Source organism: Emys orbicularis, chromosome 1 (genome assembly GCF_028017835.1).
Source record: "Emys orbicularis isolate rEmyOrb1 chromosome 1, rEmyOrb1.hap1, whole genome shotgun sequence".
Classification (NCBI taxonomy): domain Eukaryota; kingdom Metazoa; phylum Chordata; order Testudines; family Emydidae; genus Emys; species Emys orbicularis.
The window spans coordinates 24607525-24625457 of record NC_088683.1 but is presented as its reverse complement, the minus strand read 5'-3'; the positions used below and the strand labels follow the sequence as shown (position 1 = coordinate 24625457).

The 17933-nt window shown below is 40.0% G+C and overlaps 1 protein-coding gene across 1 annotated transcript in view; it reads right to left on the bottom strand.

Annotated features, from left to right (window-relative positions):
• The window catches only part of SEMA3C (semaphorin 3C), a 156133-nt gene extending 139053 nt beyond the window's left edge, over positions 1-17080 (bottom strand). The window contains exon 1 of the mRNA XM_065422929.1: positions 16957-17080. Within this exon, the coding sequence (XP_065279001.1) occupies positions 16957-17059 (103 nt within the window). The 5' untranslated portion in view covers positions 17060-17080. The remainder of the gene's footprint in view (positions 1-16956) is intronic.
• Between the last annotated feature and the right edge of the window lie 853 nt (positions 17081-17933).

Sequence of the window (17933 nt, the reverse complement as noted above, 5' to 3'; positions counted from 1 at the left end):
GAGTTGTAGTACAACATTACTCGATTAGGGAAAATTAAATAGACTAAAATATGAAAATATTAGATAAATATATGCAACAGCACAATTACAGAGGAGCAATATTTCTCTGACCTTCACCTGAACTTGTAAATTACTGATTTCTTTTTGTGGTAGTTGCTTAACATGCCTCACTTTAGCTGCTGCCAGTTATTATAAGACAGCAAAAAAAAAAAAACACAAGGATCTTTAGCTCAGTTTGAACCAGACAAACCTCAAAAAAAGTTTGGGTGCAGCTGTGAGGATTAGTGGCTAAAAAGAAAAGAAGAAAATTCAAACCTGCAAACCAAAGCTTTGTATCTATAAATTATATAAAGTAGCAATTACTGGCACATGCACTGAGGAGAGAAGCGTAGCAAGGGTGTGCCTTTTTTATTTCCAAGAGGACACTTAGGACAGTAAAGTATGCACGTCCTGAGGTTATGCAACTGTCATCTTGTTCATTGATCCTGACTTCTGGAGTCGCAACCGCATGAATCCAAAAGTTTTCTTGGATATCTGAAGGCAATAGCTAAACAGGGGTATAAAGAGTGGTACATACTGAAGTTGGGAAATGAGACTACATTTTGAGGCAGAAGTTCAGATTTTACCAAGATTCCAAATAATAGAACTGATGCACTTCCAAAATTCTAACTCTCATTTATAAAACTCACCCAATCTCTCTTATAGTGAGAAAAAATCCAACTTATTTTCATGCAGGCTTTTTGTTAACTTTTACAACAAAGTGGAGATTTCCAAAGTGAAATTTTTGACTTCAGTGGGGCAATGGAAGTTTTGCCGCTGACTTCAGTGTGAGCCAGAATTTCACTCTATTTCTTTTTCTTCCTGTTTATGGGCCTGGTCCAAAGCCCAGTGATGTCAATGGGCATTAGAACACACCCTATGTTTTCACTAAAATTAAATCTCTTTCCCAGCCCACCTTCTCCCTTTTGAATAGGGTCTCCCACTAAACTGTGATGTAGCCAATGGGCCCATACATAACACACGCAGAGTTTTGTCACACTAGCTACCTAAGGGCTTGTCTAGAGTCAGTCCCACAGTTCAGCCTATGGGGGTGTGAATTTCAGTGCACACTAGTCCTCTAGAACTAAGTTAAAACATGACCTAGGTACCTTTTAATTTGTGCCTGCAGTATCCACATGGGCGAGTTACAGCGTAGCACGCTAATGCACACTGCAATTCAAATCCTCCCCCTCTCCCCCCAGTCAAAACTGCAGGGCCACGTAGACATATTTTTATTTTAACTCATACAGAATTTCTGTTAACATTGACCTGAAAATGAAGGGGAAGAGGGAAAGTTTCTGTGCCCCATTCCCCTCCCCCTTTAATGTATTAAGGAGCCCTGAAAGCTGTTGGTTGGTTTTTATCTGTTTCTGTTTTTACTCCGGAGCAGCAGTTTTTAACCTTCTCCATAGCATGACCATGAGTTTCAATAGCAAAACAGTTTCGGGATCCCACTCTCCTAGGTTCAGGATCACCATCCTATCCAGTCATAAAGAAACAGAGCCACCCTCCCATATTGAGAATTCATACACTGTAAGTATTGGATCTTGACTGCCCTGTTTTGCTGGGGACTGTAAATGGAAGCAGAAGGGCCTTATTCTGCAACAGTGTTGACATTAGTTAAGTTTTAAAAACAGAGTAGCAATAAATCTATTCTTTCTCCTTTTCAGTTTCCTTTTCCCACATACAGCAGGAGTTATGCAAGAGAGGGTGTGGCAGCTGGGAAAACAGGCAGCATATTTTGCTGTGATAACAAAAATCCCAAGTTTTATTCACTAGAGAAGATGAACAACTGTTCTATCCAAGAATAACCCTTGTCTGACCAAGACAGATATTGATACTTTCTGCAGACAAAACTACAAAGGGATTCTATTATTTCATGTTAAAAGTTGATACTTTTTGAAGAACAAATGAAGTCATCTTCATCTCACCCACAATCTTTTTCACTGGTATTTATTACCATTGATAACACCTGCTGAGAGCCTTCTGTCCTGAAGCTTTTGAAGGCTGATGGCAGCTTCATGCTAATATCCTTCAATGGCCCTGGGATTTAAATCCATATCCTTAGGATTAAGTAAGATCAGTTAAAAATGAATAACCCTTTATAGCTAATATGCTTGTATCCTTCACGAGACACAGAATGGATCAGTTTAGATGGTGGAGTTTAAGCCGATCAATCTACTTAGATTTCTAGATTCAATACCCTTTTCTATGCCTTATATTTTACTCCTATTCACTGCTCTTAAGTTGGCCTAGTGTTTAAGATAAGTGGCAGAGCTCTCAATTAATACTTAATAGTATTAATACTCAATATTTGCCTTACAGAAATACCTCAGTTCCCCTCCCTGCAGGGGACTGATAATGGGAGACTGAAGCTTTCACTGCTAGTTTGTGCATATGAACTTAGTCTGGGTAGGGACCAAAAGTTAACATCTGAAGGTGTCTGTGACGAAGTGGTGGTGTCAGTCCAGTTCCTAGTGGATGGATAGCCATCCCTCAAAACCCACAACCACACTGGCCATAACTGACACAGAAGTGAAGGGTTTAATCCTGGTCCCACTGATGTCATTGGCAAAACTGCCATTGCCTTCCATAGATACAGGACTCCCCCCCCCCCCCCCAAGGATTTAATGGTAAAAACATAATATGGTCCTCATTCTGAACTTATTCGCGTCAGTTTTAAACTGGTGTGCCTCCATTGTCCAACACCCTGGAATGGTGAGAACAGAATCAGGCCCTTATGTTTTCCTGGGAAATACAAAGTTAGTCTGGACAACAGATCATTCGTCTTGTGGGTTTGTCCAATACCAGAAATCGGCTTAATACTGGTATTTTGTATCTCTGTGGACTGACAGCTGACAGGTGGTTAAGACTGTGAAGCCGCTGAGCAGTTACTTGAATAGCAACCCCATTGAAATCAACTGCTCACCTATTGGGATCTGGCCCTAAGAGTTCAAGAGAAAAGGAAAGACGAGGGAAATCTGCCATTTTCACAGTCAATATTGTAAAGGGACCATAACTGTCTGTCATGGATGAGGAGGTGAGTTTACCAGGAAAAAGGAGAGAATATTAAAACCTAGATACTCTTAATTCAGCTTTCATGTTTCAGAAATAATATAGATACTAGTAACATGTCTCAAAAGGATAAACTTATGAACAAGTGTCATATTACCAGACTTCTGCAATTACACGCGCCTGTAATATATATTACAAATAATATATATATACATATACACACTATAAATATTTATAGTGTGTGTGTGTGTGCGTGCATAAGGCTGATAATATAAAGCTTGCTCACAAGTTCACATACACACTATATATAGTGTCTGTTTTATCTTTTATATATAATATTATACAGACAGACACACACTTTGAAAATGGTGAAATTGAAATAAACTTTATCCAGATGTTGCAGTAAGCAAAGGTCTCAAGCCCGTCTTAAAACCAACATTTATTTTGAGATTTGGTCACAAACTCTGTTTGTTTAATTTAGAAGTAACTTTATCTTAGTGCTGAAGGAGTCAATAGAATTTCCAAAACTAACTAAATAAAATACAATTCTGCACCTGAAAAGACTGCATTTAATTCCACTCACTCTGCACACCCCATCAGAACCTGTGCAGTGATTTATTCATCCTTTTATGAATAAGTTCAGTCTAACAGCAAAGAGGCAATCTCTCTTTCACTTAAATGAGACAGCTAAAGAGATTAAGTGCAGAAAATGTAGGCAGGATCAACTGACAGATTGCTTTTGTGTTGCTTCATGTCACATTTCACATATAGGATTTCTATCTCTTCTTAAGAAGGATCTTTCTGAATATAATAGATATGGTACAGAGAAACACAGATATATATAAAATACACACACACTGTTCCCTTTTGGGGCAGAGCACTGGACCGCTTTAAAGTAGAATAATTTGCATATAATCCAAAACTTTTATATTTGGGTACCAACATTTTAGGCACTCTATTTCGTATGAAACAAAAGTGACTGGCGTTTGGAGGTGCTTATTACCTGAGGCTCCCATGTGAGATGCAATGCTCATTTGGGTCACGTTTCTGATCACTTTGGGGAAAGTTACCCTTTCTCTTCCAGAAAGTGTCTAATGAGCCAGCTGCCCTGAAGCCATTACTTGAAGCAGATGCTAACATCTTAACAGTAATTTACCATCACATCTGCTCTGCATCAAATGACAGCTTTTAAAAATCCCAAATTGTCATAGTGGATCAGAACCAGGCACAAGCGCTGTGCAGAATGCTAACTGTGCAATTTGTTTCCTCACCGATAGCAGAGCCTGAACACACATGCATACTCCCGTGCTCTCTGCTGTACAGAAGCAGCTGGCATTGGTGGATGCCTTATTTATCTCCTGTAGAGAATGTCCGCAGCACCCATCTCATATGTGACCTAGAGACCCCTTGATGCTAAATGACAGAGGGTGCATAAGGTTTTACAGGGATCTGATATCTGGGTCCAATATCTACATCATAATATTTGAGGAGTTATGTATCTATACTGAAATTATGTTTTTAAGGACTTGGAGTTAAGGCAGCTCACCAGAAGGTGTCATTCGTCAGAGATGTTCCTTTCAAGCAGGAGGTAACTTACACTTACCTCCCTTTCTGTGTTCTATGCCTTATGCTGCATGCTTATTTGCATACTAAGCCAGATGTGAACTGAGAGATGAGGAAATCTACAGGAAGAAACAGCAAAGGGTGTCCTGTTTATGAATAAAGACAAAGGATTGGTCTGGTATATCTTGGAGTGCAAATAAATACACTTCACCTAGCAGGTAAACTGGCAGCATGCTTCTCTCATGAAAGGAGGGTCGCAGCCAGCAAGGCTGTAAAGCGCTGCAAGGATTTTGGGTGAGCAATACTCTACTAGACGTGAAATATCTTATTAATTAAGTCTATGCTCTAAAATGCATGTTATTTTATATGTAACCCTTTGTTTCCAATACTTCTATTTGAGTCTGTCTACTTTGTGAAATAAGCATATTTGATGTAGATATGAACAAATCAAATTGCTGTGAGGTAGAACTGATGAGCTGGGCTGTACTGCTTCTTTGGACGCAGCGGAGCAGTGAATACAGCGAGTGTCCAGTGGAGCAGGAGCTGGACACTCCAGGGAGATGCTTGAGGGCTGGAGTGTGCCAATCACTAACCTGAAGAGTGACAGCGGGGCCTGTGAGGCCTAGCGGGGACAGCTTATGTTCCCCAAGACCAGTAGGGTTGGAGAGCTGACCCATGGCAGGCACAGACGAGGCTTCCTCACATTAGATGCCTCATAACCCTTAGTTCATGGTGCTTTAAAAGTTGTGGTCCTATTTTCCCAAAGATGCATAGCAAGAGGAATGGTCATAGTCTCTTGGTGTAGCAAACAGTTCATGTGCATGTGGAAAACGCTGTTGTAACTAGGTGATGGGGATACTGATATTGAGACATGCTGGGTCTCCAGACAAACACAGCTTCATATTGCATAGTCATGTATACTTCCTTTGCCTAAATCCATATAAATATCCTGAATACAAAGTACAACAAAACTCCCTTTTCTCTTTGCTGTAGGTTATGTACATTAAAGGAAATAGTGCAGCTGATACAGTTATTCTGAACTGTGGCAGGAAGTGAGGTTTTTAACAGAATGAGCTTTAAAAATTCCAGATGTATTCTCATTAAACCCACCAAAAAAAATCTAAGCCCAGGATCAGCTCTCCATGCCAATTAAACCCTATCAGGCCTCTAAAGGTAACTTTTTGAAGACATGCCAGCCTTTTCTTAGAAAATCTTGATTGGTTCTTACTAATAAAACAGAAAATGCCATTTTTGGGGATGACAATACTTGCATTGTTTTATTACAGTTTGCTAGTCTAGCTTCTAAGAACACTCCACATATTACTGTGTTCACTCCAAAAAGCCCTCTCACAAAACTGAAATGATTGGGATTCTGTAGGTTTGAGTGAATGGAACAGCAGAATGAGGAGGAACTTTTAAAAACTGGAAGGGGTCCTTTTACCATGCAAATGTTTTAAAGGCAATATTCTCAGAGAAGTCTCAGTTTCTTCCATTTTCAGGTGTTCAAGCTGAACAGTAACACAGAGGTTGATCATATTTTCAGGGTGTTGTAGGAAACAGCGTTGGCAATTTAGGAAGGTTAAGCTCTTCATCTTATTTAGACTGGGTGAATACTGGTGTTGGGAGGCAGCACCATCTTTTTGGATAAGGCATCAAACTGAGGTCTAGATCTCCTAAGGTTAGATGAGGTGGCACTTTTCACACGGGCACATCAGTCTCGCTTTTGGAACCAGGTGAAATTCTTGGGTAAGTACATCCTACCTTCTCAAATGTCCTCAGCAATTCAGTAGAATACAGTATTCGTCTTCATTCCCTGTCCCCAAATAGCATGTGGTGTGTTATATGCTGTTAAAAATATGGCTGTGTTTCACTCTACAGGTGTCTGTGCTTCAGTGTTAGGCCAGGTGATTCCTGGACAGGTCCAGAGTCCAGTCTTGCAAATCAACTGAGCTGAGTGGCAGTGGCAGTTCCAAACACAGAAGTCAGGCCCATACTTTCTAAAGTGCTTTGGGGTCAAACAGATCATGTACACATCTACATGGAGGGATTAAAGTTGAGCATGTTTTCCATATGCATTTGACTTTTTCCATCTCTAGTAACTGAGGTTGTAGGAGGTTTCCCAGCACATTTATCCCATCATTTGATTTGCTATCTAAATTTTGCAGACACATTCAATTATCTGCCAATTTATTTTCTCCTCCTGTATAGATTTTGGCAGCCTTGCTCTGGCATGTTAAGAGGTAGGGAAAAAACCAACCCTGACCATCACTTCTTGAAGTGATATAGTGGTCAAACAGCTGCCTCATATAACATTCTCCCTTTGCCTTGTATATCCACTTCACCAGCTCATTTAAACTGGGCCATGAAGGGTTACAGAATGATTTATGCAGCTGTTCAAAGAAGCAACATATTTGCCAAGCTGAATCCCCATAAATCGATTTATTCTGCATCACATGCTACTTGTGAAAGCTGAGGCTATAATAAAGATTTTTCACTAAGAAATTGGGAAGGACAATGGGAGTTTAAAAGGGCTCAGAGAAAGGAGTTCAGGAAAGCCACTCATTCTATGAGAAGGACATAGGAGACTGTTTAGAGCTGCTGGAATATGAAATAAATGATCTTAAGGCAAAAAGGAAACTTTAGAACTGCAAAGGGAAGAGTAAAAGTAGATGAATAGAAAGCACAAAAGAATGTGAATGTTGATCTGACACATTTACATTTACTGTATGGCTATAAAGTCCTTATTCCACATTTCAGAGTGTAAGTCTGACCCTTTTAATGGGTGAAAGCAATGCCTTTAATGAAAGAATTTGGATCCAACCTCCTCTTGACTATTAATTTTGTAGAAAATCCAATTTAAGACAAAATTCTTCCATTAAGCAACTTGGCAACGCACATGCTAGAAGGTAATTTTAGAGAGGTAATCATTTATCGCAGCAGTAGCTAACTAAATTAAATAGGACACCTTAAAAGTCTGTGTGTGAAGTCCCAAACAACTGCTAAATGTTATATTACATGCAACCATACTGGTACTTGACATTTGCACTGGGAATAAATACTTCATATAGTAAAAAAATTACACCACGTTCCCTCCCCAAGATTACTGCGGTCATTAAAAAAAAAAAAATCACATGGCACTTAGAACAAGCATAGGGGTGTCATGTCCTCATGTCCTGGCCAAATTCTATTTTGAGAGAGTACTAAGAGCTCAGTCCTATGAGGTGCTGAGAAACTGCTGCGGTATGCTGAATGCCCTCAACTCCTGTCAGTTTGAGGGTGCTCAGAACCTCTCAGGAAGTACTCAGCACCCGACAGGTTTGGGCCCAGAATGCTTACCTAAATGGCATCTACAGTTTCAAATAGATGTTGTGTTTCTTTTCACTCCCTTATATGAATTCACTGTGACTGCACTGGTGAACAGTTGCTGAAGAGATGTGCTGCCAGTATATTTTAAGAGGGAGCTCCCAGAAAAAATGTTCCCCTTAGAGCATGATAAACTTCATGTACCAGGCTGCCATGTAGATAGGAGGTGTGAAATACTGGGACTTTTATTCATTCATTCTCTCATTTAAACCAATTACTGGCACATGTCTATATATATAATGAAAAGGATTACATAGATTGGCAAATGCACTTATATTAAGTCTGTAGGTAGAAAATATTTATACTATATTCCTGAAAATATCCTCACTAGAGCTCAGCGGTCAACTTGTGTACTTTGAAATGAAAGGGAGTGGAGATTTTGTAAGGAGCCCAGGGGTATCCACTTCTGGGATCATTAATTGTATTCCCATAGTGCCTAGGAGCCCTTGTCATAGACCAGGACCCCATTGTTCTAGGTGCTGTACAAACACAGAATAAAAAGTTGAGTCCATTCTAACGGCAAACTCTGGTTTATTTTAAAGGCAAACAATTTTCTCTCCTGAAGTATTTTTATGACCCTCTGGGGAAAAAACATCAATATCGGGGTGATGTAACCATATCCATAGGAGTGATTCCCATGCAGAGGCAGTGCAGTTACTCCAAATCCTCCCATCAGTTTGGTAGCAGGATTTTAACAAGTGACTCATGAAAATCACATTAGTGAGCAGGCATTCTATCCCGCGAACAATTACCCTGTCAGTGGTGCATGAAAGGACTCTATAAGTATGCCACATGAATTGGGATCCTTAGGAATGAAACATCACTGTATAAATGTAACATTTTACAGGAAGGCATAGAATGCACCAGCAAATTGTGCCCTTATTCGTAAAAGCTTCTTAGGTTAAAAAGAAAAAAATGGGGGGGGGGGCGCACAGGAACGCCCAGTCCTCTATAAGGGAGTGTTGCTGGAGTTAAATAGAAACCTACATTGTAAAGATCAAAGCATCCACGCTGAAGGAAGAAATAACCAGTCCAAATGAGACAGCATAACATCTAATCAATCCGCTTATTTACTGAAGGAGCTCACTCAACACCCTCCAATAAAAATGAGTAATTTTTGTGTGTCACATGTCAGTAATCTCTGACACACACACACAGGCTTCTGAAGAATCGTATATCAAAGTGCACTGTGAACTCTTCAAGTCTGTACATGGTTTTATAGAAAATGGCCCATGGTGCAGCTCCTGTTACTGATATTCATATAATTCATGTTAGGATACTAGGCATGTCAATGCCTTTCTCCATTTGTAATTTTTTTTAAGTAACAGAAGACGCATTGTACACTGTTGTCAATACGATCTCTACCTGAGTAGGGACTGCAGTGTTTGGCCTGGAACAGCGAACAGAAGGGAAAATTGTAGCAAGGGAATAATGGAATTGACCATTCCATTTCTTCTGTGATGACTAGAAAGGATTAAAATAGGGAGGGTTTGTCAAAGCGAGCTCAGACAGGCTTGGCTTTTGCTAAACCAAAGTCAAAACCGGAGGTAGTTCAGAGCCGGCATCCACTCATCCAAATCTCCAAGGATTGAGAATGGGAGTAGGTTAAGGGACACAGCCCCTCTCTGTTAGAATATATTGTTACTGTGGTGGAGTGAAAGAAATAGAGCTCTTAGCACTCTGATGAGTAAATTAATTTGTGAATTGAGCAAAGAAAAGGACTGAATTAGCAAGCCTTCTACCAGATTTTGGGCTTGATTCTCCATCACCTTCCATCTTTTGCAGTCATTTATTGCTCATCATTTCCTCTAATGGCTTGAGAGACTCACTGGTGAACAGACCAGACAAAATCTTGTTTCACCTTGCCGATCCCCCTGACCTCACTGTATGATAGTTTTCATAGCTGAAGTTCATAATCCACCCCACACATCACCTTGGGAAAGCAGGTCTGAGTCACCTCTCACATGCATTGATGTCAGTCAAAAGTCATTCCACGGCAGTCAGTTGAATGACAGAGCTATGAAATAAGGGTTGGTGAGAGAAGACTCTGGTCATTTATCAATGAGAGCTCTGCAGGTGGAGCACTTCCAAAGAACACTGGGCTTTTCACAGGGCACAGCACTTCCTTTAATGCTTCTTAAAGGAGGATTTTAAAAAAAAATCAGTATGTGCCCAGTTTAAATATTTCAATTAATTATGCAGATGTAACATTACCTGCATTATGTCCACACTGGCACAGCACAGTTTTAAAAAAACAGCAAGGTAAATGAACCCGCTTAAAAATAAACACATTTCCTATGCACAGAGGTGGGCTGCTTGCTGCTGAATGGCTAATACAATTAAAAAAAAAACCACACAACATTGTATTAAAATCCATACATCTAAATTACAAAGACAATCAGACTATTTGTCTGTCACTTCCATCAGAGGCCAGGGTACCTACTTTTCTATATTAAAAAATGAAGTGTAGTGTTGAGCTTTGTAGTTTGTGGTCCCAAATTTTCAAAAGTGACTTGTGATTTTAGGCGTTCCATTTGAGATGCCATAAAGGGGCTGGATTTTCAGAGGGTGGGTGTACAGCACTTTCTAAAAATTAGGCCACTCTGGGTACGTCTACTAAGCTCAAGTCTGCATGACCTGGGCTTGTGAACTTAATGTTTCCAAGCTTTTGCTTAAGTGTCTACATAGCATTGTGAACCTGGGTTTATAGTTGCTGGACCCGGGTTTTACAGCCGTGCAGATGCATCCATACTGCACTACACCAACCTTCTGACTCAAGACTGTGGCTTGACCTGCATCCATACTGCCACATGAGAGGGTTTGGACCTGAGTCATAGCGGGACTTGTGCTCGGACTCACGCCCCCAGCAGGATCCTGGGTCCTGAGTGTTTGCTGACCCAAGTCATACTGATTTGTGTGTGGATGGAAGCAGGGCTTGGGCTCAAACCTGAGTCAGCACCCGAGGTTATTGTGCAGTGTAGACACATATCCATAAAAGGTCCCTAAAGTTGGGAACAGAAAATTATTAGTTACTTTAAAAAATGTAGCCCAGGATTCCCAGAATACAATGATGCTATGTTAAAATCTGAGAGAAGCTTGATGAGTTCTGCATTCAAAACAGAAATAAAATCTCAGATTGATAGGTCTTTGGGGGTTTTGTAAGTGCTGTAGTCTTTTACCCTATAACTGTCGCTTCCCTTTGGAAGTAGCTTTCATTACATGAACAACACCAAAGAGCCCACCAACTATTTGACCACAAAACTATTGACTACTTGGACTGTCAACACCACAAAGTAGCCCAAATAATAAATGAACTTTTTATTAAGTGTGGTAACATTAGCATTACAATGAGGGATTGTTTGAAAACAAGCTGTATTGCTGTTGCTCAAAAGCTAAAAGAAAGTGGTTCTCAGTTTCTTTATTTCTCCTGGAGGGTAACCACAGGGGTTATATTAAATCTTTTAAAATACGTTGACAGTTGAAAAAGTGCTGCTGCTGCTCTAATGACATTTTATGCTTTTTAATGACTATTGATGAAGTTGGGTGAGTCTTTCTTAGAAGTTGTTTACTTGTTCTAGTAAGTTTTAAGCCTTGTGGAGAGACATAGCTGTCTGTAAACTTGCACAAACTTAGACCTGATCCATTACTTATGTGTCATTTCCAGTGAAGACAGTGGGGGATCTACAGGAGAAACTTCTGTTTGACTGTGGTGTTATATACATGGGTGTGTGAAATGTGCACATCAAAACCTGAAACCTGTGAAACTCACCTGGTCTGGGCATCTCAATAGGAATTCAAAAGTGAAAACAGGTTTGCTAAAAGGGCCAAGGCTCAAAAACTATCTGGAGCAGCCTTGCACTGCTTCAGCACGCATGGTTTGGGAGCACATGAAACCCCACACTTGAATTGTAGCTATATGAAAATTGAAACCAAAGCAAATGTTGCACTACCCTGGGGCCTGATCCTGAACCTCTTACTTGAACAAGACTCCCCAGCTTCAAGAAGAGCTTTGCCCATAGGAGAATTGTAGGATGGGACCCCAAAATCTCATTTTCCCACCCCTGTAGTAGCACTGAGGAATGTGTGTGCACAAGTATATACGTTGGTGGAGTCAGAAACAGCAGGGGTTGGTCTTAGTAGTCCATGAGGTAATTATAGATAGTCTTCTGCTAAATTGTATCGATTTAGACTGCTCTAATGTATCTTGGGGTGGTTTATCCCTCCCTCTCTCCACCCTACCCCCCTCACAACTGCAGAATTAGGGGAGCTTAAAGCTACCTTCCTTCCCTCCTTCCCCCATCCTCTTCTCGGCTCTGCTGAGTGCAAAAGCAGTGAAGCAGAGGATCTGGCCACTACAGCTAACAGGACAATGAGGTGATGATAAAACTGCCAAGCCAGATTAGTGAATTTCTGAGCCTGATTCTCCATGGATTTATGCCTGGTCTAGTCACTTATACCCATGTAAAGTGAATGGTTCGATTCTAAGCTGACTTCGTCTTGCACAGATATACATGATGGTACAACAGGAAAGGCAATAGAAAATCAGGCATAATGTATGCAGGACTGTGGAATTTTTAAGGCACGTAAGGCACATACAATGCTAAATTCCACACGAACGTCAAATAAACATTTAGCAATAGCAAATGAGTCACAAACTCTATTTTAAATAGAAAAGGGGACATATTCCTGATTTCAAAAATAGAAATTAAGAGTTTAATCCTGCTCCCATTGAAATTAATTGCAAAACTGATCAGGCCCTCAAGATATTAAAGTGGCTTACTTTTAATTACATTTCCTTCTTGATGCAAAGCATGACAAGGAATGAAAGCAACTAATGATTCAGTCATTTCAGATCTCTATCTTTCCTGATGAAAAATGGAATGGGTCAATTGCTGACTGGATTCCCTTATGTTAAATGCTGTTATGTGAACATAAAGGGACTTGTTCCTAGAAGATCATGTCAGCTTTAAAGTGCATCACTCTTTTTTAGTCCTGATTGCATTCTCTCTACCCCCACTCCTTTCCTTCTTATTCCTGTATGTACTGCTATTATAATAGTGAGACATGAATCCAATCCAAAACATGAACAATCTCACACAGGCATCCTGAGTTAAGAGAAACGTCTTGACTGGTAATTGTTGCCTAATTTCATTACGTTTAAACCATAAGGGCTGATAAAAATAGTTAAATTTTCATAATATGCTTTTTTTTTTAAAGTGAGAATCATTCTACCAAAAATCAACAATTCTTACATGCAGTGTCTTCTGGCAAAGAGATTATTATTATTAGAGAATGGACTTGGAAGTACATTAAAGCTGAAAGGCGGTATTGTCACCTTTGAAGAATAAACAGCATCACATTTCACCTTTTTCTGTCAGAACAGTGCACAATAGTAGCCCCATTGTACTGTAGATGGGGCAATTTTCCTGTCAAACACAGCAAGCTAAGAAATCCCTTTTCACATCCCAAAGCTCTTCTGACCATCTGGAAAGCAAACTTAATAAAAAATAAACTTACTGTTTTCATTTTACAAGGAGAGCTTACCACTCAGTGCTTCAGATAATGCTGAATATATTACATATATATGTATAATTTTTTTATGTCATTGTTTACTTCAGAGACTCAGAAAGAGCTGTTAAAAAGCAAGGAATTCAAAACATATACTCTATTGAAAAACAAAAGAAAATTGCTCTAGGCTTGACATTTTGATGTGCAGAACTCAGAGCATATTCATAGGAAATCCATGAATATGGCTAATAGCTGAGGCACTGAGAGGAAATTATTAGATCAGGCCATTTAAATACAGTCACAGCACAGTCTTGTGAGGCTTGGGAGCTCCCATGACTACTTCTTCTCTTCTCTGAGGGACAGAGACTGTCACTGTTATTCACACTGAATAGCAATCTGGGGTAAGGAACTATTTATATAAGAGTAGCAGAATCTGGCCCGAAGCAAAGATATTGCAATATTCATTACTCTACAAAAATTTTGCTAAATTCACCAGGGCCTGAATGGTGGTAGAACCCCTTGTGGATGGGCACTTCACCAAAAGAATGGGTTGTAGTGGAATAAAGCAGCCCTAACTCCACTTATGGAAGGGTGGGGCAGCACCAAAAGTAGGCAGTGCTGGCCAAAAGGGGGTTGTGACCCTCATATTATATCTAATAGAGCTTGCATTACCATAGCATGTGAGTACCTCACAAACTTTTAATGTATTTATCCTCACAGCACCCCTGAGGTACTATTAATAGAAGTACTATTATTCCCCCTTTGCAGATGGGCAGCTGAGGCACAGAGAGACTAAGTGACAGGCTCCAGGACAACTGTGGCAAACCAGGGAATGGAACTCAGCTCTCCTGAGTCTCAGGCGAACATCCAAACTGCAGGCCCATTCCTCCTGTGCTTGCTAGCTCATCCAGTTGAGATCTGTAAAAAGTGGAAGCTCCTGTTCAGACTAAGGCACCCTACTCAGTGTTCTCAAATTAGGGACAGGTAGGCTATTTTCTGTGCTATTTAATGTGAAAAATAGTGTGGTCTGGTTTGTATAAGCCTGTTATGGCTCTGGCTAGAGCAGCACCACACACTCATAGCAAGCTTTGCTTCTGTCCAGACTGAGCCTGGGGTCAGAGTTTGCTAAATTTTGACAGCCTGGGAGGTTAGACTCAGTTGTGAGGAATACTGACACAAAGCTTAAACATCCTCTGCTCTTCCAGGTGGCCACGGCATCTCAGCACCAAAATAGTGACCTTAATGCCAATGCCAATTTACACTCACTGGGGATTTGGCCCATTGTGTTCAGCACCTATTACTGTACAATGTACAATACATTGCAATCATTCCTCTTTGTGTGGGCTTCTTTTCAGTAATACCTTCCCTGATATACTGGCTGCCACCCTAAAATCTCAGAATCATGGAAATTAGAAGTGGAAATGACCTATTAAGCGTAGAATTTAGCTCTACACTCTGTTTTTCCAGGATGGAATTAGGACTATTAGAGATGGAAAAGACATTCATTATACTTAACATTTACCATGTGTTTCTCCGGATATTACCAGTTTGGGGGGAATTCTGCCACCAGAAATAGGGTTACCATCATGTGGAATCTTTGGGCCAGTGGAAAAAATAGAGAGTGGGGTGAAGAATCCTGACAGACCTACTTCCCCACCTCCCATGAGGGAAAGAAGGGAAATATAAAAACAAAGAAAACAGATCCTTTGATCTATCCCTTGTGCATTTATCATTGCCTAGAAAAGAGGAGAGACTTACAGCCACTATGCAGCCCATTAACTGGCATTGAGGTCACCAGGTTGATCCCAGGGAGCAACTTAAAACCACCTTGGGGCTGCTCTAACTTATACTAGAGACACCCTGGTCACACTCACTTTCTCCATGCCAAACCCATTACACCAAAGTCCTGGTGGTAGAGCGGTGTAGGAATCACTAAGGTGACTCTAGGCTACCCAACGATTTCCCTGCGGGGGTGGGAAATTTTCAAGTGTCAAGACCTGCCAGCTTCAGGGCAGCCATGCACCAGGAGACCAGTGCAAAACTGCCCCAATGCAGGCAGGAGCTGCTCTATGTGATTCAAAGACAGGCCAAAGCCCAGCATCTGTATAAGGGAGAGGGATCTGAATATTAAGTGCCAAATAGTTACTAATATTAATTCAATAGAATTGATAGGCCCAGAGGGCACGTATATCTGGAGAGGTGACTGGGCTCACAGTTTCAGACAAAGAATAATAAAGCAAGTGCAACAGCTTTACAGACATTTCAGTGATTGAAGCAATAATAGAATAAATGGGGTCAGTCATAAAAACACAGATAGCTCCTGACTGACTGAGTGGCCTTTCCCACTTATTCTTCTTGTATTTCTTTATTATGGGCTAGATGACTTAGTCACACTTGCAAGTGGTTTGGACCCTGAGCAGTGTGGGCTGATAGATAAGTCTGTCATAATGGCTTAGCCTGAGGGTTGAATTCCTTCTAAATTTCATGAAATGTGTAATCTCACAAATTTCCATTCCAGCCCTGGAAACAGCATATGCAGAAAACATCAATTCAAAGCATATTTTGCAGCATTTGATTCTTTTCATTTAAGCACAGCAGTTGTCAAAACCTCTAGGAAATTCTCATACAAATACACGGAGGGGGAAAAATTACTACAGTAACACATGGAATCACCACCATAAATGCTAACAGCCAGCATGCAAGGAGGTCCGGTTTTGCAATTAAATGCAGAATTTTAAAACGTTTACATCCTATTATGAAAAAGTACCGCTCAGCATTTTAAACGAAGGAAGTTTTAGAAGTGAACTGTGCAAACATTTTGAAAGCAAGTGTTTTAATAGTCTGTTTACAATATATGGGCATCAGTAATTTGACCCCATGTGAATTTAAAATTCATAAGCATACCCACTACAGTACACACAAAACCAATAGAGTACAAAATGGCAGGTGATTTTTTATGCCCAAATGAAGATCCCTTAAAAAGGCCTGATTTTCAGATGGTGAGTCCTCAGCCTTTTCGCAAAATCTAGTCTCTTTAAAGGTGTCTCTAGATGGGCACCAAAAAATGGAGGGAACCAGAATCACTGATGTCTTTTGCAATTGTTGGCCAATCATCGCAATATGCACTGTAATAATTACATTTAAAAATACAAAGATTAAGGAGAGGAATACATGCGTTAATTCTGCCTAAGCCATAATCACACTTTTAAAAAAGAAAAGAAAAAAATAAAATAAACCCCATGTATTTGTGCCTGTAATTACTGCTAATACTAGCCTCTGTGTAAGAGTTAACCTCAGCATTGGGCTTTTCGGCACTACAGTAATACAAATAATTTTAAAAAAACAACAATTATGTGGACACGCATTTAGAAGCCATCACCTTATTTATTACTCAGTTATTGGACTGAATGAAAAGAAGAAAATGTTCTACAATAACATTTGCTTAGGAATGTTTATCTGCTTTCTTACCATTGAATGTTAAGAACACCCTGGCCTGAGGCTGGGAGGATCCTTTTACAGTGCTAGAGTAAATAAACATCCCAATCAACACGTGGACTGCTAGAAATGCCATATCTTCAGATGTGAAACTTAATATCCAAGAAATAAAACCTAAAAGAAAAAAAAAGAGAGCCCATTACTAATTTTGCATTATATAAATTGTGTGGACCAAAATCAACAGTACAGAACAGTAGGTGTCAGAGAGCTTTGCCAGATTGAAGCTATAATAAATGACACTTCTGCTTTTTCTTTTTAAATCTGAAAATGTTTTGTCTGGATATGTTCTGTGTAGGCACTAAAAGAACTGTAAGCATTTTACTTAGGACGCATAGAGATAAAGTTTTAGGTGAGTAAAGACTGCAGGATTAGACCCAGTTTATTTCAATAAGGACAATTCCACCTGCTGGAAAAATAATTATGCTAAATGTAAAGGCAGAGCAAAGCAAGGACAGGAGATAATGTTTCATGAATAAAAGCTGGTTGATATTTTTAGACCTCTTTCCTTACTGTACATCATGTTTAATCAATACCGTTTTTAAACTTCGGGCCTGCTCCAGAGAGCCCTTGACTTTTTGTTATTTCAAATAGTGTATTTTCTAGTATATAAGAAACAACAAAAAAGACAAAGTGAAATACTGGCCTCATTAAGTCAATGGCAAAACTACCATTGACTTCAACAGAGCCAGGGTTTCACCCTCACTCTTTACACCTAACATTCATCAACTGTTGCTCAGGATAATCCCATTCAGGGAGTTTAGTCCCCGATGTGTGTTTTATAATAGGAATACTTCATACTATATGATATATAAATACTCTGCTCAGTCCATTGCTTCACTCCCTTCACATAACCCTGGTGGGTGTATTTGCATATCTGAGAGAACTCACCTTTCTGAGTAGCTTTTCAAGGAAGAATACTACGAATGTTCTGCTTTTCTAATTCCACAGTG